The following is a 26,334-nucleotide window of genomic DNA, read 5'->3' as shown; positions in this document are numbered from 1 at the left end:
TGCTGCTTTGAATCTAACACAGGACTCGGAAGCAAGCAAACATTTGTTTGGCTTTGTTCTTTCTTCCAGGGGAGAGGATCCCATGCCGAGTGCAGCTCCCCCAGCGAAACGTGGCCAGTAAGGAGTTCTACAATAAAAACAAAAAGCGAAGCGAGTCCTTTCACACCCCTTCCTTCCCCAAAATGAATTCTGGACAAATCTATCTGCGTATTTCTACATAGCCCATCACTATGGTATCAAACAACAGACTGTCCTATTACAGGCACAAGGCCAGTGAGGTCAGAGCAAAGGAGAGAAGGAGAAATCTGCACCCAAACAGGTCCATGCTACTTGTACATAGGTAGATGGTTTCCAAGCAAACGCAATCCCAGCTGACAGACTCGTAACGGAAGAATGCATACAGGGAAGCTGAACCTTTTGCCCTCACTGAGTCCCTTTAAGACTCAAAGTTGTTGAATTGTGCATCTGAGAAACAAAGCAGCATTATTGTAATGGAGACTTGTGTTCATTCAAGTAGCTTCTATCCAGCAAAGAACCCAGTTTATTTTCAGGGTAACAGAGCTTAGGTATATAACAGCTCAGAGCCATTACTATGTATTTTACATGAGTAAAACAACTTTTATTACAGGTGGGCAAGATACACATTTTCACAAGAGTTCAGCCACTTTCGTTTAGATTAAGAACAACTAGAATTCTGAAAGTTAACATTATGAAAAATAATTGTATTTTTATATAGATCTATAAAAAGAACATACCATTGACGCACAGATGGTGCATAGCACTGCTCTGCCAACCGTCTCCAGCTAGAGAATCAGGAAACCCACCCTGGCACAGATTCCATGAGGGATCGGAAGGGGAGTACGGTGACTGGGCTAGTTCAGTGGGTAAGTGTCAAGCTACAGTAAGTGTGCTTAATTAATGGCCACTTCAGAATGGCTTTTTATATCCTACTATCAAGGAAGCCACCCTTCCAAAGAGAAATTCCAACTGATTTTTTTTCCATAAGGGTAATTTTAAAAGGACCTCAAGAATGTATTTTTCATAATTTCTAACGTATATTCCTCGTCTTTCCCTGCAACAATTTAATCACCACTGTCAAAGCTTGAAATGAAAAAAAATAATTTTCCTTAGCGCCAGGATCCTACCTCATCCTTCATGCAGACTCTCTGGTTTGTTTACCGGAGGGTAGTTGTGAGCACTGGGAATATGCACCTTGCTTTGTTATCAGAGGGCTGCTCTTTGGCTCTGCATTGCTGGTGTAGAAAGAATATTTATATGAAGGTTAGAAACAAAATAGGACGAGCCCTTAAGTGTTCCTCTGGGAGGAAACCCACGCAAAGTTACATGGACTTTGCAACTGGAAGGAAAAAAGGCAGATTACACTTGGGGTTTACTAACTTCTGACAAACATGCAGAGGTAGAATACTTCAATAAAAGGGGCTCTGTTCTTTTGTTGCTTTAGTGCTTCTATTAACATTTATTTCCTCTCAAATTTTGTCCATTCGTTGGTACGCCACCTTTTTTGCAGCGTCTCTAGTACGTCTGCAGCAAACAGGGGCTTTATTTTTATTAATTCATCACTGGCAAAATACAGAATGAAGATGGAGAATTAAATTTCCACCAGCTTGTTTTAACACAAGTCAGATTTGGGGCTTAGCTGGGTAACATGCATACTTACCGTATCACTTCTTCAAATACCTGAATTTAAGTCTTAGAGAAAGATATCTCAACATGAATTTGAATTATGAAGCTCATGCTTTATCACTTGGGCAGAAATAGGTCTGATCAATGATACATTAGCAAAACAGATGTTTTATACTCCCTATAAAAGGTGACAGCTCAGCATTTATATAATGCCAGACCCTAACTGTTTCTCAAAATTTTACATACACCAAAAAAGAGAAAGATAATGAAGCCCTTGGCACAGAATTCCTGATAAAAGAAGAGACTTCAATGCACCAACAGGTCAATTTCCTTAGAAAGCTGACCTGGAAAAAAACATATCTGAGAGGTAATAACCTTCTATGTGCAGAAAACACAAATCTATTTCACACACCACAAAGCCCTCTTAAAATGAATCTCTAGTTAAAGAACAAAACATTTAGGGGCAACAGAAATTTACATTTCACAGATTTCTGTTTTGTTAGGAGCAGACGGTTCTTATCCATAAATGGAGTGGTGGGGGAACCTTTTCGCAAATGGCCAAGCATCACCTGGCTCTTTGGTAGTATTTAAAAAAACCCAGTTTGGGTAAATTTGCATAGGGGATGGGAGGGGAAATGCGCTCAGAGGGGAAGGAGATGTGAAAGACAGTCAACAGGGCCCTGGGGGCCTTCTGCCTCTAACAGCCTAACAGTTCCAAGGTTCTTATTGCCAGGGATGTGTCACATGTTATTGGCGATTATAAAAATCAGGCATGTTTAGACTCAATTAGCAACGCATTCCAGCTCCTGGTGAGCTGCCAACCTGGCCCCTGAAGGTTGCAAAGGTTGGGCGCCCCAAGGGAAGGGGGGGGTTGTTGAGTAGGACAATACATGGTTATCTGGAGGAGTGGGAAGAGGAGCTTCATTCAACTGTCCCACTTGGTGAAGAGCAAACAGAATCAACACAAACCTCAGTGACCAGAGAACCTGTGTCCTATTAGACAAAAGGAAAGAAAAAAATCCCTTCTTGGGAAGCCAAGACCATGCACCTCATCTTGTCTAGTTCCCAGCATCCCCTTATTGCTTCTGGAGGTCAGTCTGGTAGAAAGAGTTTGGTTTTATTTGTTAAAAACAACAAGATGACACAAATCGACACAGCCCAGCGAGCTTCTGGAACTGAGGAACATTAATGAAATCAAATCGGAACTCATCTAAACATCCCACAGTACTTAACACACTCCTGAGCGGTCCCTGCCTGCAATCCAGGACCTGGTTAAAAAGATGGGCAGCCGGAGAAATGCATCCTCCCCTCCAAAACAACAACAAAAGCCTTGTCTAGCTGTAGCATATGTTAAGTCTAACTGGCCGACAAGTGCTTCTGCTGGAATACGCTGCCAGAATGCTACATAGGAGGAGGAGGAGATTCCTGGAGAAGGGAATGCAAGGTATTTTCCTCCTTCCTTCCCCTGCCCTCTCCCCCAAACAAATGAAACACACACCGTTATTTGCAAACAACAAAGAGACAACACACAGTCCTGAGACCATGCAACACAAGAGATGAGCTCACAGACAGCACAGTCGCACATGGTTATCTCTGGGTTGTTATTTGTGGTAGTATAACTGGAGCACATGCTATGCCAGCAAACGACTCTGGGAAATGCAGGTCCCTTTCCCATTCATCCGTTTCCGTGTTATACACTTGCACGATGCTCGTTACATTGTTCAGGTGCCAGTTGTACCCTCCCACAATATAGATCTTCTTTTCTAACAAGCAACAACCAGCTTCTGACTGACCTGCCCGCATAGGGTTCACGGTTGTCCATTGGTCAGTTTCAGGCACATAATATTCCACAGCCAATACATCAAAACAACGGTCAACATGGTCCATGCGCCCTCCTAGGGCATAAATCCTTGTATTTGCACTGACCATGGCATGCAGGACTCTGGGTTCATTCATTGGGGTTTTAAACTCCCATTGATCAACTGCCGGGTCATAACAATGCAGGGCTTTTTTGTCTTCCACTGATATTCCATATCCACCCGATATGTACAGTTTGCCTCCCCCTGTGGCCCCAGCATGCCCCCACGTCCTGCGTTTGAGAGAACACACGTAGGTCCACTCATTCTTTTTGGGACAGTACTTCTCTACGGAGGCCAGGCTCCCTGACCGGTTCCTCCCACCCGTGGCATACACCACGCCGTACAGGACGTTCAGCTGAAATTGTATCCTGCTCTCTTGCATGGCTTGGATGCGCAGCCACTGGTTCAAGTGAGGATCATAGCGGTAGCAGATATCGACAGCTCCCTCCCCACTGCGGTACTGCAGATGCTGCCCCCCCACAACGTAGACAAAGTTGTCGAGCACAGCAACACAGGCATGGCTGCTGCCCACCTCCATCTCAGTGAGCTCCTTGAATTGACGCATGTTGGTGTCCGGCAAGTAATACACTTTGCCGCTCACAGTCCGGTCGTTGTCAGTGTACGGGGTGCCGCCAAAGGTGATGAGGGACAGGACGTCTGAGCGGATGGTAGTTCGAGGAGACTGCATCTCATGCTGGCGGAAGGGCAGGATCTGGTAGTTGAATGCCTCCAGCAAATACTGCCGGCACAAGACATCTTCCACCATGATGTCCAGGGTCTGCACGCTGTCCACCAGCTCGGATGATTTCATGAGCGGGAAGCGAATGTGGCAGAGCACCTGGCTGGCGTTGGCCCGGCGGGACTGGTCATACTGCAGCCAGCGGATGGCAGCATGGAAGAGGTCTATTTCACTGCAGCTCTTCAGTTTATTGCTCTGCAGGAAGAAGACAAGGCGCTCCAGGGGCAGGTGGAGAAAGTCCTCTTCCTCAGAAATCTGAAGAAAGTGCCTAAAGGTGAATGCGTCCACTGATTCCTTCAAGGATGCAAGACTGAAGGTGGTGGCCATCTGCCCGATATTAAGACAGGTTTCAACACTCATCGCAGACTTCAAAAACTCTTCACAGAGGTCCACCACAGGCACCATCTGGAGGAAGACTGCAGCTCCCAGCACATCCTGAATACAATCAAGATCGAGAGTCACTTCAGCGCTATAAGCAAAGTCTATTATGTGTTTCAGTCCTTTCGCAGATACCCCTTTCAGTTCAATCACATCTTGGTTGGTTTCTCTCATCCCTCCTGTGAACATTGCCCTGAAGGTCAAAAACACAAGAGACATTTTTGTTTCCAATCATGCATAAAGTGATGCACTATCTACCTTAAGATTTTTTTTTTCGGGGGGAGAGGTTCGGGGGCGGGAGGGGGCTGTTAATCAAAGCACAGCATCTTGAAAGGCCTAACCACAGAAGAGAGATGGGAGCACAAAATAACAGATACTAAACTTATGCATGGAACATATAATGAAGGTAAGAATCAAATATTCCAGTTATAAAAAAAATAAGATCTCAATCCTGCTCCTGCAAAAACAACCAGGGGCGGTAACTGCACACCTAAATTCCTGATTTGCATGGGAGTGCACAGATTTCTACAGGCACTGGTATTTGGAGGTTCAATGATGTTTTGGATTTACATGGAGCAGGGTGGTTCAGACAAGGATTTCAGTTTGCCCCACTGATTGTGTGTGAACTTATTAATGGCTTTAAGATTCTGGCCACATGGAGAACTTTGCAATTGGCTGCAAATCTCAACATAAGGATGTGACTTTTCTTGAGTGTAAAATTCCACTTGGTAATCATGATGGAGAACTGCGGAGAGCACGCTGCTGACCTGTCACTGAGACATCCTGCCAGAAGCTAATGCCCAGCACGCTTTGGCCACATCCCTTATACACCCACCGCTTTAGGAGTGACGGGCACCAGTTGCCGAGTCTTACACATCACAGAAATATCTGGACCAAGCCTATTAAAGGACTGTCAGTGTTTTTACTTGAGGAGGTTTAGCACTACTTAGCTACAAACATTTGCTGCAATTACATACTTCCCTGCAAGCTACTGCTGGTTTTGAGGGCGATTCTCCACTCCCTATGAAACTGTGAGTTTGCAACATCTTCCAAAAGCTGCTGTTGTATTGCAGGAGGTCTAGCAGGCAGTTAAAAACAATATCTAGTTACAGCACAGCTATGAGCAAAGCAGTTGACCAGGCCTTGCACAGATTAGGACCTGGATCCCCTCGTCAGGAGGTTTCTAAATTCCACAGGCTGTACACGCTGAGCCAAGTGCTGCACGCAAAGCTAGGAACCTGTTCCAGCTAAGTGCTGCGTTTCCCAGATTCACGCTCTGTGGCATGACGGGGCTGTATCCGCGTAGCATTTATAAGTTTACATTAAACTTAGGCACCATTTATGTTACTTCAGGGGAGCTTGAGTGCAAAGGTTTGTTTTGTGAACACATGCCTCAGCTAGTATTGCCAGAGGGGCGTGGGGAGCAAAGGCCTCTCACAAACAGGTTACTGGAGAAGCAACGAGGAGCCACTTTATGCAGCCTGAGTCTGGTTTTGGCAAAAGGTTCAAAGGGTCTGCAATTTAAAAAGGGCTTTTAATGGATATGTGCTTCCCCCCACTTTAGGCCCTCCCACCCCCCAACTGGCCCCCTTTGCCTCTCTCTTCCAAGTTCCACCCTCCTGGATTTGTACATCACCATGGGGCTGCTGCAGGAAGCTGCAGAAATGTCAAGGAGCAGCCGCAATCTACACTGAAAGTTAAGCTCTCTCTGCGACGCACAGAGGAATACTCACACTCCCTTTCATGTAGCTAGTGCGGGTAACAATTGCCGTGAAAACGGGGTGGCACGGCCTTCAGCACAAGTACGGAGTCAGGGTCCCTGGCAGGCTTGTACTGGGACGACAAGCCTGTGCTGCCATGTCTTCCCTGCTGGTTCCCCCCACTATTCAGATGAAAGTTGGCATGGGCCGGCATACCCGCACTAGCTACAGCTTCGCTTGCAGGGTACAGAGACCCTAAGAGACCCGAGAAGGGGGAAAGTGTCCCTTCCCAACCTCACAGCTATCTGGCAGTTTGGAGGAGTTAGGCTTTCCATGGGGATTTTGTTTGACCTGTTCTCCAATGGCCTTTCCTTTGATTTAAAAGGTCTTAACTAGGCGGTCACGGCTACCTAAATTGGGGCACGTTGGAGAGCAGGAAACTGACTTTGTACCTTCAAGGAGTTAGACTCAGGAGTAAAAGAAGGGCTTGGGGACTTCATCAGAGGAAGGGGAGTTGCAATGCCCCTCCCCAAATTGTGCCAAAAGGATTGGTGCAGTCCAGCGTGGGCACACAGACAGCTGAGCTGAGTGGGAAACGTGGGTCTAAAATAGGCCTTCCATAGCCCAGTGACCAGTAATACTATTGACTGGTATTGTATGTCCATGCAACAGAAAGGAGCATTATATTACAATCCCTCCACATAACCAGTTTGCTGCTCTCGGTCCACCTGGGATGCATCCGTATTTGTGGGGTAGAGAAGCTGAATGTGAAGAAGGAAGCAGGCAGGGGACTGGACTAGATGACCTCTCGAGGTCATTTCCAGTCCTATGATTCTGTGAAATAGTGAAATAATGCAATTCCTCTGACAGGTGTTATGGTTCTGAAATACAGGCTACAGAACAGTATGAAAGAGGCATTTATTGCTCTCCCTCGCCACACACCTTCCTGAATAAAAAACAGGGTATTTTCAAAGCCTAGATTATACTACCATTGTTCCCCAGGACAGCCCTACTTAACACAACAGAAGTTATAAAAGAAACCTACTAGGCAATTATGGTTGACAGTGAAAACACACAAGCTGGGGCACTGCATACAGCATTTATGAATACAAATGGTGCTATTAGCGTTTGGTGGAAGATCATCTCCATCGTTAATTGCCTGCCTGTTAGGGAGAGCAATAAACCTTTAGGGCTCACAATAATGGAAAAAACACAGCTCCTGGATTGGCTAAGAAAACAGGCACACAACAAGGCAGCCTGGAGCGGCAGCAAAACGTGGTGGAAAAAATCAAAGAGCCATCCCTGCACACAGTGCTTGGTGTTCTTGGTCATCAGGATCCAGCAGCCAAGCCCTCAGGCCACGCAGGAGCTGGCACTTCCAGGGACTGCAGACTCCACCTACTGGGCCCTTTGCCCCTTCAGCTCCCATGGTCGAATGGCCGTTCGGCGAGAACTCCGATGAAACTCAGACTCTTCGTGGCACACAGGGATCAAAACACCTGTTGGCCCCCCAGTATTTGAAACTGCCGCCTGTCAGGAAGAGATCCCACTCTCAAATTAATAACAGTTTGACAGAGGCTGGAGGGCCCCAGGGTGAGGATGCTAGTTCGTGACTCAGGACAGCTGGGTCCAACACCCTGCTTTGCCTCAGCCTCTCGCCAGATCTGGCCTAAGGCAAGTTGGCTCATTTCTCTGCCTCAGTTCTGCATTGGTACCAGGAGGGGGACAGCCCTGCCCTGCCTCCCAGGGGTGCTGGAAGGATACATCCAGCCAAAGTGTGATGCTCAGCTACTCTGGTAACAAGAGATGAAAAAGATTGGGACCATTCAGATTAGAAAAGAGATGCCTAAGGGGGGATATGGAGAGGTTGATAAAATCATGGTGGGTGTGGAAGATGAATAGGGAAGTGTAATTTATCCCTTCCCATAACACAAGAACCAGGGGTCACCGGATGCGATGAACAGGCGGCAGGTTTAAAACAAACAGAAGGCAGTGAGTGCTTCTTCATACAACACACAGTCACCTGGGAACTCATTGCCAGGGGATGTTGTGAAGGCCAAAAGTATAACTAGGTTAAAAAAAGAATTAGCTGAGTTCCTGAAGGACAGGTCCATCAGTGGCTATTAGCCAAGATAGTCAGGGATGCAACCCCACGCCCCAGGTGTCCCTAAGCGTGGGAATGGACAACAGGGGATGGAGCACTCAGTAACTGCCCTGTTCTGTTCGCTCCCTCTTGAAGCATCTGGCACTGGTCCAACACAGGATACTGGGCTAGATGGACCACTGGTCTGACCAGGCTGGCCATTCTGATGTTCTTAATGGGGCCATAACATCTTAGATAAAACAACATGTAACAGTTGAAAATAACGAGGTAGCATTTGCATTATGCTACCTAACGTCTCCCCTGGAGGCTCCTGTAGGTGTGGCCACGATCCTTCCAGCTCAGAGCCACTCGATGACCCTCCTTAATCAGCTGGAACAGCCACCGCTGGGAGGTCTGAGGTCTGTTTCCCTCCCTGGCAGGCAGCGAGCACTGCCCAGGCAGCCTCCGAAAGGAGACCAAGACCTAGAATCGAATACTGAATAGCTGCTCACGCCGCACATTGACTTCAGCGTGACTTAGGTGCTACTCAGAGCGAGTTACTTTCAGGGCTTTGGAGCGGAGCCTGGAGCTGGAGCACGGAGCAGCTCCGGAGCAGTGGCGCTGCAGGTTTTTGCCTGGAGCGGAGCTGGAGCCGGAGCCCAGCTCCAAAGCCCTGCTTACTTTCACAAACAGCATCCCACCACCTTTCCTTGAGCAAAAGGGGAAAGGCAGAGGAAGAGATGCCTGGTTTTGCTTTCCTGTCGGATTCTCACCTGAAGTAGTCACTGCAGGCAGCCAAGACAACTTTATGAACCTGAAACGCTTCGTTATTTATAGTGAGGATGACATCAAGCAGCTGAGCCTGAGCCCGGAGCGAGGCCAATCCTTGCAGGAGAGTGGTGCTGTGGCCAGGAGCAGAGAACGTGCATTTCAGGGTGCTGTTCTTGTCAGCCATGCTAAAAACAGAATAAGAAAAACAGACTGGTTTTTAAATTTAAAGTGTGTGATATACCTATGGAGCTACCTGCTGGGGAAATGCTGTGATGAAAAGCAGTTTGACAGCAATCAGACTGGGTTCTCCAGCTCAAAAGCAGCACAGAACATGCTGCTGTTCATAGCTTAGCTGTCATTCCCGCAACCCGACACATTTCTGAATTTTTAAATTACATTTTCACGTTACTGACAACAAGCTGTCAGCCTGCAGCTCACATGGGCTTCTCAGCTAGCAGATCAGAGCCAGCCTAAAGACCAGCAAACAGGGCCAAGTAATTCACACACACTGCTGGGACCCCACAGTTGTGACTAACTAGCTGAGCCCATCCGGACCTCCAACTCTGGCCTGGACACTGGAGGGAATGCAACTGACTGCTCAATCTCGGCAGCAGCCCCGGCTGGAGCGGGGCACAAGTCAGTTTGGCATCCTGTATATTGTAAGGCCAGCCCCGCTAACCCCTAATCAGTGCTTCCCTCACACCAGCTTGACCCATGACCCAAGAGGAAATGCAAACTCTGACACTGCCATTTAGTGCTGCCAGTATTGCACTGTAACTAGACTCCTCCCCGTGTAAATATCTTCTTGGGTTTCTTGAAATATCTTGTGCATGTTCTTCGCTATGGGGAAAATTCTCCCCTCAGATCCACATGCTGGGCCGTGAGCCCGTTTCCTCACCCGCTACACGTAGGGTTCTCACAGGCAGCTGTGAGTTTCCCCACACAGACAGGGCGAGCAGAACATCAGAGCCCAGATCCTCCATGCAGCTGGGCAGACAATTACAATTAAGATGTATATTGTCTAGGCTCAGTTTTCAAGCCTGTCTGATGCTGGACCTGCAAACCTTGAAATCACACCACACTGGGAATGGGGTTCACATAATTTTTGAGGCCTATTTTCAAATTTGATCCACTGTTCCCTTATTCTTGTCATTTTGCTCAACATTCCACACTTCTCTGGCTTTTGGAAAGAACATCAGTGTTCAAGCCATGATTTCGATGTGCAGAAATTATTCTTTTTTCGGACTATTGATCATCAGATTTTAATTAGCATTAGGGATGTATAAGATTAACCAGTAAGCATTAGGCTTACTGGGAACCCCCTGCACGCCGGTTGGAGCAGCCCCGGTCCCAGCCATGCCAGCTGACCGGAGGGACCCCAGCCCCAGGACCCGGCCATAGCAGCCCCAGCCATGCTGTGCCGGCCGGAGGGACCTGGGTTAACCGGTTAAATGATATAATTTTAATCATTTGACCAGTTAACTTTGTAAATGATATTAACATGCCTAATTACCATATTTTGTGGAAAGGGGAGGGAGTGACAGAAGAGTTCCAGGTGGGTCCTGTCGAACCTGATGAGTTGCTGACATTGTATTTACACAGTAATCTATGGATGTACGTTCAGTGCATCTTTTACCTGGTGATTAACTGCTGCCAAGCTCATCTGGAGATGCAAGCCATACTATGAGTGCATTTGGTATTCTAACTAAATAGGTGGGGGAAGGATTGGTGCTATTAACATTTATTTTGGAGTCGTGCCTAGAGGCCAAATGGGTTGGCCCCCCATTGTGCAAGGGGCTGTACAAATATATATGAAATGACCATCCCTGTTCAAAGAGCTTGCAATCTAAAACGAGAGACAGAAGAAGTGGATGAGACAAACAAGCAGGTCAGCTGGGGGAAGGAGAAGAAAGGGTAGCAAGATCAGCAGGATGTGCCCAGTTCTTAGCCAATAAGGAGCCGTGAACACAGCTTGCCAACTGCCTAGTTGTGATCAGATTGCAGTTTCCTGTATGCAGTGCATTATGGCAGCCCGAGTTAAGGAAAATCCATCAGAGTCCTGAGAGCTTGGCCAGCGTTCTGGTCAGCTGTCATGCTCTGGCCACGAGGCAGCTACCTTAATCAGGAGTGCATGTCACTGTAAAGCACTTTGGGGTCCATCAGAGCATTAATGTAAGGTTATATCTGGGGGGCGATCAGGTGTGGCAGCGTCCCTCTGGGCCGGGTACACGTAATTCACTGTTACAAATCAGCTGCCTGCCAGTACGACGAAGTCTTTGTTCATAGAGCTCAATCCAGTTCTAGCATCGGTTTTACTTTAGTGAAAATATCACTAGCCCCCACTCATTTCTCCTGCCTGTAGCTTGGGTTAAAATGCCCTTGCCCCCTTCAGTGGCTAAAGCTAAATGAGGTTGGAGCACATGACGCCTTACCCCATCTCTGTACTCTGTGAAATAACTATTGGACCAAGTCCAGTTTAAATGAGAAGCTTAAAAAAGAAAGCAGCAAAGAATCCTGTGGCACCTTATAGACTAACAGACGTTTTGGAGCATGAGCTTTCGTGGGTGAATACCCACTTCCTCAGATGCATGTAATGGAAATATCCAGGGGCAGGTATATATATGTGTGCTAGCAAGCAAGCTAGAGATAACGAGGTCAGTTCAATCAGGGAGGATGAGGCCCTGTTCTAGCAGTTGAGGTGTGAAAACCAAGAGAGGAGAAACTGGTTCTGTAATTGGCAAGCCATTCACAGTCTTTGTTCAATCCTGAGCTGATGGTGTCAAATTTGCAGATGAACTGAAGCTCAGCAGTTTCTCTTTGAAGTCTGGTCCTGAAGTTTTTTTGCTGCAGGATGGCCACCTTAAGGTCTGCTATAGTGTGGCCAGGGAGGTTGAAGTGCTCTCCTACAGGTTTTTGTATATTGCCATTCCTAATGTCTGATTTGTGTCCATTTATCCTTTTCCGTAGAAAGAGAAACTGCTGAGCTTCAGTTCATCTGCAAATTTGACACCATCAGCTCAGGATTGAACAAAGACTGTGAATGGCTTGCCAATTACAGAACCAGTTTCTCCTCTCTTGGTTTTCACACCTCAACTGCTAGAACAGGGCCTCATCCTCCCTGATTGAACTGACCTCGTTATCTCTAGCTTGCTTGCTAGCACACATATATATACCTGCCCCTGGATATTTCCATTACATGCATCTGAGGAAGTGGGTATTCACCCACGAAAGCTCATGCTCCAAAACGTCTGTTAGTCTATAAGGTGCCACAGGATTCTTTGCTGCTTTTACAGATCCAGACTAACACGGCTACCCTCTGATACTTAAAAAAGAAAGTTGCAGGTAAAACACGGCTTAAAACATCTCCTCTTATTAGCTGTTAATCTTGGAAAGTGAAGATGGAAGAGACTTATCGGGTTACATCTGGTCCCTCCCCAGGGCAGGATCTCTCATTAATGGAACATTCTTCAGGAGTCTCCTGTTCAGTTTTAAACATAGATCTTCCCGTGGGAGCCTATTCCACCGTATAAGGGCTTGTCTACACACAAGGGCTGCACTGCTTTCACTATACGATATAGTTCAAGCCACAAAGCTGTGCTAGTGTGGCTGGCTGGCTGGGAAATCTGCTTTAGCCAAACACAAGTTTTTCATTAGTCAAAATACAAATTGTTTGGCTCAACACAGGATTAAACTGGGTGAAATGTAGTGCTCTGTGATACACAGCTCAGACTAGCTGATCTAATGGCCCCTGGCTTTAAACGCTATGAATCTAACCTGGGACAGCTTTTCCCATCCAGAATGGGGAATTAGCCATAATGGCACAAACCACCTTTACAACAGTCTAACTGAACCCCATTAGGGGTTGTGCTAGTCTATCTTGGTAAAAAATATCACACTCTGAACCAAAACAGGTAAAGTGGAACAAAATCTGTGTGCAGGGCAGGCCTGAGATCTCACTGTTCACAAGTTCACCTCGTACCAATATTCCTCCTTCATTTAGTTTCAGTCAGTTACTCCTAGTTATAACCCCTGGCACCATGCTCAACAATTCCTCTGTCTCCTTCATGTTTACACTTTTGGGTGGAAAATGCAAAGGAGCCAACAATTAAATTCACTTCAGCTCCTTTTGATAAAACACATGAAAACTTCAATAGCACAGGAGTGTAACTGTAGCCCATGTTTGCTAGGTTTACTGAAAAGTGCCACTCCAAAACTGTCACCAAAAAACTGCTCAAACTGGCAACCCTAAGTCCAATCGAGACAAATAATCACAACCACAGGAAACAGAAGAAGAGGCGCAGAGAAACCAAGGGGCGGGGATGCAGGAACAGGCACTGCCTTATGTCTCACACAACACTGCAGTTAGTAAAAGGGGATTTGTGATAAAAACAGGTTAGGCTCAAACCAGTCTGTCTGTCATACCGCAGGGCACAAAATAATGGTGCAATACATTACACCGTGTGGCCTTGCTGGCCGTGCTTTGTGCTACTCGAGAACTGAGGCGAAGCAGAAGCTGAATGCCAGAGACTATGAAGCACAAAAGGAAGCCTTGAATATCTGAAAGTGCCTTTGCAAGGCTGTTTGTATCTAATTTGAGATCATCTGCATATACCGTACACTTATCGCTGTAACCGTCTGATAGAGAAGAAACGGCCTCCCTGGCAAAAGTAAGGAAGAGTCACCATCTACCACTCTGTGCTTCAGAATATGCCTTCCAGCTACAGAGCCTTCTTCACTGCACAACTGTGCCGAGCTATTCACTTGCCTGCAAATCTCACCCCCTTTCTCATAAGATAGGACTGGGGACATTTGGGGATTTTCCTTATTTTATTTCTTCACTCTCAAAGCTAAGTGTTATGGCCACCCACTCCCTCTGTTGCAGAGCGTCTCAGAGGACCTACAGAGACCTCTAGAGAAAAGCAAAGTGTTTTTCACCAAGAGCTGAGAATACTGCTTCTATGGCACTTCAAGTTCCTCCCAGCCCAGGGAGCAAGGTGAAGTGGCTGTCTGTATTAACGAGTCAGAATTACCCTGATGTAAACATTCAACAATAAAAAGCCACAGTCACATAAAGCAGTAACACTATATTCAATGTACATGGCATCCGAGGGCTTGATACACTAACTTTAAGAGGACCTGAAAGCATTTGCTGGATATGGGCTTTTAACACAGTTGCACTGCTAAGATGATGACTTACAGTTATGTAAGGTTTGTATAATTATTCCCCTTCCCATACAGGAACAGCGGTTCCAGCGCACAGCATCTTTCTACCAGTCTATGTGCATCCAGTCAGGGGGATTGGATTGTACGGCTTTAACAGACCAGTTCAAGCACTACAGTTTGTCTAGTGTAGACAAGCCCTGAGTAAGATAAGTGCAGCTCATTGTATGTGATCGCTTCATGGACACTGCCCAGGCTAGTGGCCAAATGTTCCCATAAGCTCTGTGAGAGTCACAGTTCTATTTAGCGAAAGAGATTGATCCTGTTACCTGTCTCTGAGTCAGACAAACACCTTTCATATCTCTGCTGCTCTCTGAAGCCAGCCCAAGCTACAAAGGACTGAAAACAATTACTGTGCGATAGCTGCTTCGTAGCCCATAGGAAAGGAATTTGGTGGGTCTCAATGGTACATATCACAAAAAACAACCTGAAGAAGAACAAAAAAAAACAACAGCTGAAGCAGAGCTCCGTGTAAGCTGGAAAGCTCGTCTCTCACCAACAGAAGTTGGTCCAATAAACGCTATTACCTCCCCCACCTTGTCTCCCAAAAAAAACTGCAGCATTTGGTCATCACATATCGTATTAGAAAACATGAGTCTTACCTAACAAATGTTTAATACAGTTTTTTCCCCTTCGTGTGGCCAAGGACTCTCATGTTTCAAGACAAATCAGCTGATCGTGGTCAGCCCTAGGAGTTAACATTCATTAGTGCGTTTTCTAACATGATACTTTTCCCAGTATAGGCAGAACTAAACAGCAGTCTCGGGCCTTGTCTATAAAGGGGAAAGGAACGGGCACAGCTAGTCCGCGGTAACTCTCCCACATGGGTGCTAGTCCAGAGTAAAACTCACTTTTATTCCAGAACAGAGAGTCCACAGGGAAGCGATCATGGCAGAGCTATTGCAGAAGAGCTTATTCTGCAAAAGTTATGCAGGACAATTTCCCCATGTAGACAGGGCCTTAGAAAAAAAAGGGCCAAGGACTTAACGGCCCATGGATACTGAGCTCCCCTCTTATTCCTCCATTGTGTCTACACTAGGGAATTTTAACACCACTGCTGATACTGTTGGTGCCACTGCGAGCCCCAGAGTACGCAGGGTTCTGTAGGCTTCCCATGGCAGCACGGTCCGGCGTGTATGGCACTGGCCTGGAACTCAGGAGACTTGGCTCTGCCACTGGTCAGCAAGTCACTTCCTCTCTCTGTGCATCTATTTCCCCTCCCACCCTTTGTCTGTCTGTTTAGACTGCAAACTCCCTGGGGCAGGGCTTGTCTCGTCCTTTGCACAGCACACTGGAGCCCTGACACCAGACAGGGCTTCTAGGCACTACTGTAATTCAAATAAACAACGCAGCTCTCTCTGACAGTGGTAAAGACAGGTCTGAGACAAGAGCCCCATCTACACTAAGGCTTCCATTAGTCCTAACCCTGGGTAGCACCAGAGAGACGGTGTTTGTAAGAGTCCCTACGGTAGGCAAGTCTCTAAAGGTAAGACACTGCAGGGGTGCGGTGTGAAGCAGCCTGGGTAGGTTTACATGCATGAAGCTTGCACTGGCACATCTTTTCTGTGGATAAAAAGAGACTTCAGACTCTCAAGCCATCCACTGGGCAGCGCTAAGCCCATATCAGTGAGGACAGCAAAACTAAAGTGAAGCCGGAGAGACACAGGGTCTGAATACAAAGGGCCTTCTTTAGGTAGCACGAGAGAGATTTTACTAAGCTAGTTCATTTAAATGCCTTCAGTTTCGTGCCTATGTAAAAAGCATATTCAGATTCCAATTTCTAAACTACAATTAGACACTTAAAATCAAAACAAAACAGTCAAACTCCCTTGGATAAGCCAGCGGTAGCCATGGTTACCGTAATATTTCAGATCCTTAGGCTTTATCTCACACGCCCAAACGATAAAGTCGTCGTTTTCAGCAACTCACGCTGACAAATATTACCAAGGAGCAGCAAGGCTAACCAGACCACTGAAGAGTTTGCTGTCGGATGGAGTCTTATCAATAGGTGCTTTGACTTCAAGAGACCACTTCTCTGGCCCTCTTTCCCGCTGCCAAAACCCTTAATCCGGCTCCTTCCGTACTAACATGGAAGGCTTGGAATTTGGAGGGGGAGGGCTGTTAGCTGCTATTCCGCCATGCAGCTCTTAAAAATACCTGGCCCATTAACCTACTTACACGTCCAGCAGCAGCAAGCAGGAATCTGAGCGGCCCACCATCAGAAACAACAATCTACCATCATCTCCCTGTCCAAATTAACATTCATCAGCAGCTAATTCAACATTACCAGAGTGGAGGGGTTGTTTTCCAGAGAAACAGAACCACCTTTAGGAAGCAACATCAATGAATAACATAAATTTCGCTCATTTCTTTGTTCCCTCCTCCTCCTCCTCTCCCTCTTCTCTTTTTGTGCCCTGGCATCTTTGTCTTTCATCATAAACGATCAGGACGAGCATCGAGCTCTGGACCAGCATGTCTGTCCAAGCGGTTCAAACGTGCCCAATGATCTGGATGCCCAAACTGAGACCCTTTCAATGGGCCTGATTTTCAGAGGGATCAGCAGTTTCTGGGAAAAAAAACAAAACCAGGGTCCTTTAAGGTGCCTCAGATTGGGCAGCCCAAAATCACTAGTCGCCTTTGAAAACCTTGCCCTTTCTTTTACACTTCAAGCCTTTGAGGTTAAGAAAAATCTGCCCTTTGGGGAGGAAATTTTTACTTGTTCTTAAAAATGAAATGCCTTTACATCAACAGGACAGCAACCATTGCTATTTATGTTCTGGGAGCACTTAGATGCCCCAACCGTGGCTGGGACCCCATGGTGCCATGCATTGTAAATACAAAATACACAGCTAAGACGGTGGCTCTCAACCTTTCCAGACGACTGTACCCCTTTCAGGAGTCTGATTTGTCTCATGTACCCCCAAGTTACACCTCATTTAAAAACCACTTTCTTATAAAATCAGACATACAAAAGTGTCACAGCCACGCTATTACCGAACAATGGCTGATTCTCTCATTTTTACCATGTAATTATAAAAAAAATCAATTGGAATATAAACATTGTACTTACATTTCAGTGCATCGTCTATAGAGCAGTATAAACTAGTCATTGTCTGTCTGAAATTTTAGTTTGTACTGACTTTGCTGGTACTTTTTATGTAGCCTGTTGTAAAACTGGCAAGTATCTAGGTGAGTTGATGTGCCACCTGGAAGACCTCTGTGTACTCCCAGGGTACACATACCACGGGTTGAGAACCACTGTGCTAGGAGACACTCCCTGCCTGCAGGAGTTTACAATCTACGTGGACAAGACAGTCTTACCATCATGCTAGGGTTGCCACGGTGTCTGGTTTTGGACCAGAACGTCCGGTCTAAAAGGGACCCTGGCAGCTCCGGTCGGCACAGCTGACGGAGCCACTGAAAGTCTGATTGGCATAGCAGTGGGGCTAAGGCAGGCTCCATGCAGCTCCCAGAAGCAGTGGTGTGTCCCCACTCCGGCTCCTATGCGTAGGTGCAGCCAGTGGGCCCCCACCCTAAGCTGGAACCACGGACAATGGGAGCTGCGAGGCGGTGCCTGTGGATAGGGCAGCACGCAGAGCCAGCTGGCCGCACCTCCACATAGGAGCCGGGGGGGACATGCTGCGGCTTCCAGGAGCTGCCTGAGGTCAGCGCCCGCACCCCAACCCCCTCCCTGCCCCAACCCCTGCCCCAGCCCTGATCCCCTTCCCACCCTCCAAACTACTCAATCTCAGCCCTGAGCACCCTCCTCTTCCCCAAACCCCTCATCCTCAGACCCACCCCAGAACCTCCATCCCCAGCTGGAGCCCTCACACCCCCCCATACCCCAACCCCTCAGCCCAAGCCCAGAGCCCCCTCCCACACCCTGAGCCCCTCATTTCTGGCTCCACCCTGGAACCCACACCCTAACCCAGAGCCTGTACCCCCTCCCAGACCCCAATCCCTGCCTCAGCCCGGAGCCGCCTCCCACACCCTGAACTCCTCATTTCTGGCCCCAGCCCAGAGCCTGCACCGCCAGCAAGAGCCCTCACCCCCTCCTGCCCCCCAACCCCCTACCCCAGCCTGGTGAAAATGAGCGAGAAGAGGTGGGGTACGGGTGGGACATTGGAGGAGGGCGGGACAAGGATGTTCAGTTTTATGTGAGTAGAAAGTTAGCAACCTTACATCATGCCCATTTCAGAGATGGGGAACTGAGGTCCACAGAGATTAAGTGATTTACCCAATATCATATACAGAATCTGTAGCAAACTTGAGCCTGCATGTCTAAGACCCCACTTTAGCGAAGCACTTAAGCCCATACTGCGCTTTCATACCATTCAAGCGATGTCCATGCAGTGATTGGTTCTGGGAGGATCCTAAAAGGGGACACTCAGTAACGAAGACTGTGCTATCATCAGACCCAATCCTAATCCTGCTGGGCTACAGGAACGACTCCACCTTGGGCCCATATCAAATTATCCTAATCCTACAAATTACTCTGGCAGCTACACAGTATCCCAATCATATAAAACAACCAGCTACTCTCTTCCATTCCGAAGATTTCAGGATGATTCAAACACACAAGGACCTCGAGAGATGGAAAGACTCAGCCAGATACAAAGGGTTACATGGGAAAGTGTTACAAATACTGTGCCCTGTCACGATACTCCTTACGTGCAATAGCCCTGTCTGATATGATTGAGAAAGCGTCCACGACTGGCTTACAACCTCTGGAGTCATAGTCTCTTAATCCTCCAGATCGTCTCTAAACCAAACTGAAGGCAAACGACACAAGTTTAAAACAAGCCAAATACATCCAATCCCAACTACATACGAGCCTCTTTTAAAATCATGATGTATTATCTGCAGCACAGTAGCACCTAGGCCCCAAAACTGGACCCATGTTTTCTACCCTTTGTTTGTTTTCTTTGCCTAATACAATGCCTCCCCGACCACAACTCAGCAAAAGCAGAGAGGCACCTAGTGGTGCCAAAAAGCACAGCAGGCAAAAGTTATGTCAAACCCGCTTGTGTGCCATACTGAAGTGCAGTAATTCATTCAGATCCCAAACAGGCTTTAACGACATGGGGGTCTTGGGTTAATTTTCATTTCCTACACTGCCCCAGCAATACTTCTAGTTCAAGAGCATGTGCACATGACTGAAATATAGAACCGGGTACCATGGAACACCCTGCCCGAATTAATCCACAAGGTCACTGCTTCTGCCTTCAAATCCCTTCTCGAGACCCAGCCCTGTGTCCACACCTATCACAAATCAGCGATGGCTAGTTTGTACCTCTCTCAGAGGGCCGATTTTATTAAAAAACAAAACATGCACACAATACTAACATCCCATACAGAGCAGGGAAGAACAGTTCCCTCCACTCTGAGTCACTGGGTGAAATTTTCTGCTCCATTACGCAGCAGGTCACATTACTTGATCACACTTCTCCCTCCCCTTCTGGCCTTAAAAATCTATCTACCCCACGTCTGATGTGTTGGACTCAGCGCTTTGTGTGGCAGCTGCCTCCGTAACCCTGCCATGGTATTTTCATTATGCTCATCCTCCCTACTGTCCCTCATTCCTCCTTTTTCCACACTCACCACAACTTATTTCAAAGATAGATTGTGAACTCTTTGGGTCAGGATATGTCTCTGTTGCTATATGTCGTTGTAGCGCTTAACTGGGACGTCTGGGCATTACTGCACTATAAAGATGTGTCTACAGTGCCATGTAAAGCCCGCAGCAGGCCCATGCCAGCTGACTTGGGCTCACAGGCTCCGGAGCTGTTTCACTGTGGTGTAGATGTCCAGGCTTAGTCCGAAGCCAGGGCTCTAGGACCCTGCAAGGTGGGAGGGCCCCAGAGCTGGAGCTGACATCTACCCTGCAATTAAACAGCCCCTTAGCCCGAGTCAGCTGGCATGGGCCAACCGTGGGTGTCTAATTGCAGTGTAGACACACCCTAAGTGACAGAGTATCAATTACCTCTGTTACTTACACATACAAAATGTGAAATATAGTAAAAGCGATGGGAATTTAAGGCTCAACTTTCATGACCCATGGAGTAATTCCCTCCATAAACACCCACCCACCAGATTGGTGCTGCTAACCCACTGCTAGTCTGAAGCAAGAGTGGGGAAAAAAAACAGCCCAAGAAACATGCCATCATTTTGTCTGCCAGAGCGTTTTAAACACTGACACTTTAACACCAAGACAAGAAATCCGAGTTTGCAGCACTGGCAAACAGCTGCAGGAGCACTTGGAATTATAATGCCAGTTCCAAATTCTGTATGGTCAAATTCTCTTAATATCGCTCATTTCCCGCATTAGCTACCATCTTTTCACTTACAGTCTGAGTAAGGATGTGCCCATTATAAGCTCTCCTACAGCATTTCTAAAGAGTCTTGGCCGGGACATAAACTGGTTCTCCATTACGCATCTTGACTCCATCTGCTCTCTGTTAACTGAACAAAACAGTCTAAGTCCTATCTGAGTGCTACAATGGCTTTCCTTTGGAAAGGGCAGTTCATTTCATTTTCTCTTCTCTTTCTATGAAAGGTCAGGAATTATAGTTCATATAAATTAGAAATGGAAAAAGTCTTCACAGGCCCTCTAGTTCATTGGTTCTCAACCGATTTACTATTGTGGGCTGCATACGCAGCTCTCTCTGTGTCATCTGGGCCACACCCACACAATATATATATTACCTGTATGGCCCTGAAGTTGTCACATGCAGCTGTGTGCTGACTGAGCCACAAGCAGCCTTCAGGCTGCAGGTTGAGAACTGGTGCTCTAGTCCAGCGGTTCTCAAACGTCATTGCACCGTGACCCCCTGCTAACAACAAAAATTACTACATGACATCAAGAGGGGGACCAAAGACCGAGCCCCCCCGAGCCCCATCACCTGAGCCTTGCCGGCCCGGGTGGGGAGGCCAAAGCTGAAGCCCAAGGGCTTCTGCCCTGGGGAGGGGACACGTAACCTTAGCTCTGTGCAATGGGGCTTGGGCTTCAGACTTCTGGGGCCCAGGGCCAACACCAGCCTTGGTGACCCCATTGAAATGGGGTTGTGACCCACTTTGGGGTCCCAACCCACAGTTTGAGAACCCCTGCTCTAGTCCTTTGCCCTACTAATGCAGGATTCTCTCTTATAATGCAGTAAATGTTTACTTAGAGAGTAACTCACAAGCTTGTAAAGCACTTCCAAAGTTTACTTTCAAACTACATAATCTGAAACCATCAGCCCAGAAGGCTTTAGATGCTGAAAGAAAAAAAAGCAGCAATCATTTTACAGTGACTCAGCTACAACATAAACATTTATACCAGTATTTATTTATGTCTACCATAGCTGGCAGCTAAATCTGTTTTAATAGCTCCTTGTTGCAAATGCACAGAATATAAATCTATGCAAAACTGAATTTTTGAATAGTTCCTAGAGGAAAAAAGTCCCCTAATGGACCAGACTTCACAGTAAGGGTATATTAGGTTACAGCAACATAAATTCAATCCTAGCCTCTCAGTTCAGCCCATAATCTCCCTTTGTACTTGGTTTGCCCTCCTTCCTGATCTCTTCACCCACCTTCTTTAGAAGGAAGAAAAAAACCAGACCTGTTTGCTCTTGATGGGAAGGAAATGAGACATATGCATTTTTTAAACTGGAGAAAATCATAGGTCTCCTGCATCCATTCACTCTGCTCTTGGCAGGTGACACCAAAGTATATTATAGGATTCCTGGATTGTGGGAAATATTTCATATTTTTCCTTTTGTGCAGGCTTTATGTATGTATGTATGTATGTATTTATTGGGGGGGGATAGGGGAACGGGAGCGTTTGGTTTACTAAAAACATTTATACCACTTGCTTCTCTTATTTCCTGTGGTAGATTATTCCAAATTCACAGCTCTTCCCGATCGATACCTTGCTGAGACCCGCCCTAGTCAGTTCTCATTCAGGGACTCTGCACAATCCCCTTTCCCTAGAGTCCAAAAGGATTTTTCCTACAGCATTACATGACCCTTCCTCTCGTCTTCAAACGCTGCAGTAAAGTTCACCCATCCCTCAATCTAATGTGCAGTTCAAGATGCTTCTCCTCCCAGGGGACACCAAATGAGTCTTGCTGTCTCTTCTGTACCCACCTTCTCTGGAGTCAGAATCCTCCTTTAGGACCTGGGCTGTTCCCATTCTTCCAGATGTAGATATTTATATATCCTGAACCTCTCCCTCACCCTGATAGAAAGGTCTGGATGTAACAGCCCTTTGCATTCATGAACTCTTAACTGCACAAAAAGCAAGAAGCATTAACTTCAAAAAACAAGGTTTGGATTTGGGATCAGTTTGGTTTTGTTTTAAAGGTACTAAATTCTTACGGCAGCCTTTTAAACAATCAAAAGGGAAATTATGTAACTGAAAAGCATTGCAAAAACACCTGAACAGACATGCAGTATGTGTGCACACAAACTTCTTACTATGCAAAACCCAGGCAAATTCAGGATTATAGTGACTCCTCTGTCTGTGCCTTCTAGGTGCCTCAGTACTGCGGCGCACAGCCTATGCAAGACCATATGCAGTTCTGAGACCATCTCTGCCTTACTGGGTTAGTGTATAGGACGTGTGGCCGACGCAGCTGAATTTCCTGGCTTCTAGGAGGTTGCTGTGTTATTTTAAAGTGAATAGCATTAACAGCGCAGTGATAATTCCTCTGCACAGACAGAATTTCCAGCTATTTGAACAACCCTGCACTACTGAATTGGTATCGGTATGTGAACTGCAACGAAGGACTCTTTCATCTGCCTTAGAGAATAAATAGTTAATGAGCACAACAAATCAAAATAAAGGTCTGTAGGAGGTGCCCTTAAAGCTTCTCCCTCACACTCCGCTGACTGCATATGGTGCCCACTATCTCCAGTCGGACTCTTCCTGCAGACACCTGAACTCTCTCACAAACCCACCCTTACGAAAGCAATCGTGGTATCTAGAGTGGCAGAGCCCTTTATTTCAAAACAACCAACATGCAACGATGCAAGAACAGTTTCTCCACAGGGCAGGGAACAAACTGCTGAAGCTCCATTCCGGATGGTTTATGGTGTCTCCAGAAGAAATCACACCACTTCATGTAGCACTGTAAATCTTCCCAACGCGGTGCAGACATTAACTAGCCTTCCCCGCATCCACGGGCAGCAGGTAAGTATTACTGTCCCTGTTTCTACGGAGGAGGGCTTGGGGGTGGAGAGAAGTGTAGTGACACACCAAGGCTACACAACAAGTTAGTAGCAAATCTAGGGTTAGAATTCAGAAAGGCCTCTTCCCCAATCCTGTGCACCAGCCACGAGGTACACTGCCTCCTGACAGCGTGATACATGTGTTGACTATGTCTTTAGCAAATGCAGACAGCGTAAGTTGAGAGGGCGCACTTGGCCTCCCAAGTGAGGGAATGACACAGTCGTATACGATTTAGAATTGACAGGGAATGGAAGTTACTGAGCACTGTTCTGTAACAACTCGTAGAGCATGAAAGTAAAACAAACGCATGCAGTAAACCAGAAAAACTAGCATGTGGCAATCCCACATCTTACACAATCAAACCTATATTTACAGCCATGTACTAACTGTGTCACCTGTGCTAGTGGTCGACAAGATCTCCATCCTTGAGAAATTTCCTATCCCCTCTACAGCAAGTCTCACCTTGACGTGGTCATTGGTTTAAATTTCATTGGAGTCACCAGCTAATGCAGCCAGGAAGAGAAGTCTCTTCAGGATTTTTTCCAGATGTGAAGAACGTCACTTGAACAACTATAAATTTTAACTTGCGAAGAGGGGGGTATGGTTTATGTATATAGTGTTTTAGAATGTACAAACAACAATGCATTTGCAGGTGCCTACGTTGAAAAGTTCTCTGGATGGTCTTTGCCACCCTATATTAAGTAGCTGCCTGTTCCCGACATTCAAAGGAACTACACATCTTTTAGCAGTGAACAGGTTTTACAGATATGTATTTTATACACACACCCCAGAAGTATAAGAGGTTTTAATGTATACATGGAAGAGCTCCCAGTGAACAATGCAGCATGGAGATCTGGAGCTGGCTTTCTGAATCAACTGTTAATCTTACATAGCCTTTAAAGGGGACATTGTGGTGTCTAGTGAGCCAAAAAATCAGCCCTCCCCGCTCTGCTTCCATGCTCAGCCTCACAGATGTCACACTGTCCTTCTACACCACTGGTCTGGCTCCATTATTCTGAGCACAAGGGACTGAAACATACAAAGTGCAGGAGGATCCTTGTACTTTTCAGGCCCCTGACAGATCACAGGAAGACAAACAGGATGAGCCTGGAAGGCCAGCACGACACATGCAAGTACAGAGAAACCCAGCACCCTGCATGTGCTCTTGCTAGACTGCCCAATAAGAAAGGCTGGGATGTTACCAGTACAGCAGCAATGCTTGACTTTGGGAGGGAACCTATATAAAGTATTTTGGATCAAAAAAGCTGTATGAAATAAATACATGGTATTTTTAAAATAGGCCCCAAAAACACAGTAACACTTAAATGGTATCAAATGTTTTTCTGCATACAAACAACAGCTGTAGCTAGTCATTTTTGACAGAAACATTTACATCTTCCTGGATCACTTAACCCCAGTCCTATAAATCCCCATTGATAAGGGACATTAAAAAAAAAAATCAAACACCTTCTGAAAATCATGAATAATGGCATTTAGGCCTCGTTTTCACAGATATCAGAGACAAGGGATCATTAAATATATTCTTGTATTCTTTTTCCTCCCTCCCCTTCCAGTTCAGTTGTGAGATCTGACTGTCCTCATGGCAGAAGAGGTGTGTTTTTGCACCAAGGTAGCTATTTTAATGTAAAAACCTAGTGGAGACAAGCCACTGTAGTTTTTACCTTGATGGAGCAAGTCACAATAAACTGGGTGTAGGTGGGTGTGAAACAGGACTGACTTCAACTAGCTATACTCAGGTAAAAACTACCTACATCTTATCCCAACTATGATTTTACATAGCAAATGCTACCCCGATATAAAAAGACACCTTTTTTAATTTATATTTTTTGCAGAAATTCAAAGTCTAAGTCTCAAAGCAGGAAAAAAGATTTGTCATGACTTTTATTTTCTTCTGTGTGTTGAGAGGGACCCATGGGTGGGGGGGTGTCTAAGTGGGTGCGCTGTGGGGCACAGAGCAAGGTAGAGTCTGGGGGAGGAAGGGGCACAGGCTGGTGTCTGGTGGATGGCAGGCGGGGGCACAGGTACGCAGGGATCAGGGTAGGCAGGGGTGGGTGAGCAAGGGAGTAAGTGCAGGGGGCACAGGCGAGGGGAGCAGGTGGGTGCAGGTCGGGGCTGGGGGCAGTGGGATGGGGGCAATGCAGGAAGTGGGGAAGCCAGCAGCAGAGAGCTAAGGAGGGGAGCACGGGGGGAAAGGGGGAGCAGAAAGAGGTCAGGGGAGGAGAGGGATTGGGGACGGGCTGGTGGGGGAGAGGATGGAGAACAGGGGGCAGGTGTGGGAGGGGGCAGGAATCCGGGGGGCAGGTGGGGGAGGGAGGGATCCGGGGGGCCGAGGGAGGAGGGGAGGGGGAACCGGGGGCTGGTGGGGGAGGGGAGGGGGCAGGAATCTGGGGGGCAGGTGGGGGAGGGGCAGGAATCCGGGGGGCCGAGGGAGGAGGGGAGGGGGAACCGGGGGCTGGTGGGGGAGGGGAGGGGGCAGGAATCCGGGGGGCAGGTGGGGGAGGGAGGGAGCCGGGGGCCGAGGGAGGAGGGGAGGGGGAACCGGGGAGAGGAGGGGGCAGGAATCCGGGGCGCGGGGGGGCAGGCGGCACGGCGGGGAGCGGTGGGGGGGGGCATTTTGAGGCCCGGCTCCGCTCACCTGCTCGGCCGCTCCAAGGCGAACTCGGCCCTGCCGGACTCCGCCATCTTCCCTGCGCCTCCGCCGGGCC

General features: G+C 47.2%; 1 protein-coding gene across 4 annotated transcripts; it reads right to left on the bottom strand.

The window, feature by feature from the left end:
* KLHL26 (kelch like family member 26) lies at positions 1–26,334 on the bottom strand. 4 transcript variants are annotated; one of them, XM_030540637.1, is made up of 4 exons: positions 26,265–26,321; positions 14,664–14,821; positions 9,177–9,359; positions 1–4,813 (listed from the first exon to the last, which is right to left on the bottom strand). In XM_030540637.1, the coding sequence occupies exons 3-4, from the start codon at positions 9,356–9,358 to the stop codon at positions 3,232–3,234; spliced, it is 1,764 nt and encodes a 587-aa protein (XP_030396497.1). In that variant the 5' UTR covers position 9,359; positions 14,664–14,821; positions 26,265–26,321; the 3' UTR covers positions 1–3,231. The 4 variants fall into 4 exon arrangements, with proteins under 4 accessions (XP_030396497.1, XP_030396496.1, XP_030396498.1 ...); XM_030540636.1 differs by lacking the exon at positions 14,664–14,821 and having other exon boundaries at positions 26,265–26,333; XM_030540638.1 differs by lacking the exons at positions 9,177–9,359; positions 14,664–14,821 and having other exon boundaries at positions 26,265–26,334.

Source organism: Gopherus evgoodei, chromosome 22, assembly GCF_007399415.2.
Source record: "Gopherus evgoodei ecotype Sinaloan lineage chromosome 22, rGopEvg1_v1.p, whole genome shotgun sequence".
In the NCBI taxonomy this organism is placed as follows: Eukaryota; Metazoa; Chordata; order Testudines; family Testudinidae; genus Gopherus; species Gopherus evgoodei.
Note: the sequence above shows the minus strand (reverse complement) of the source record. Positions and strands in the feature narration are given on the sequence as shown.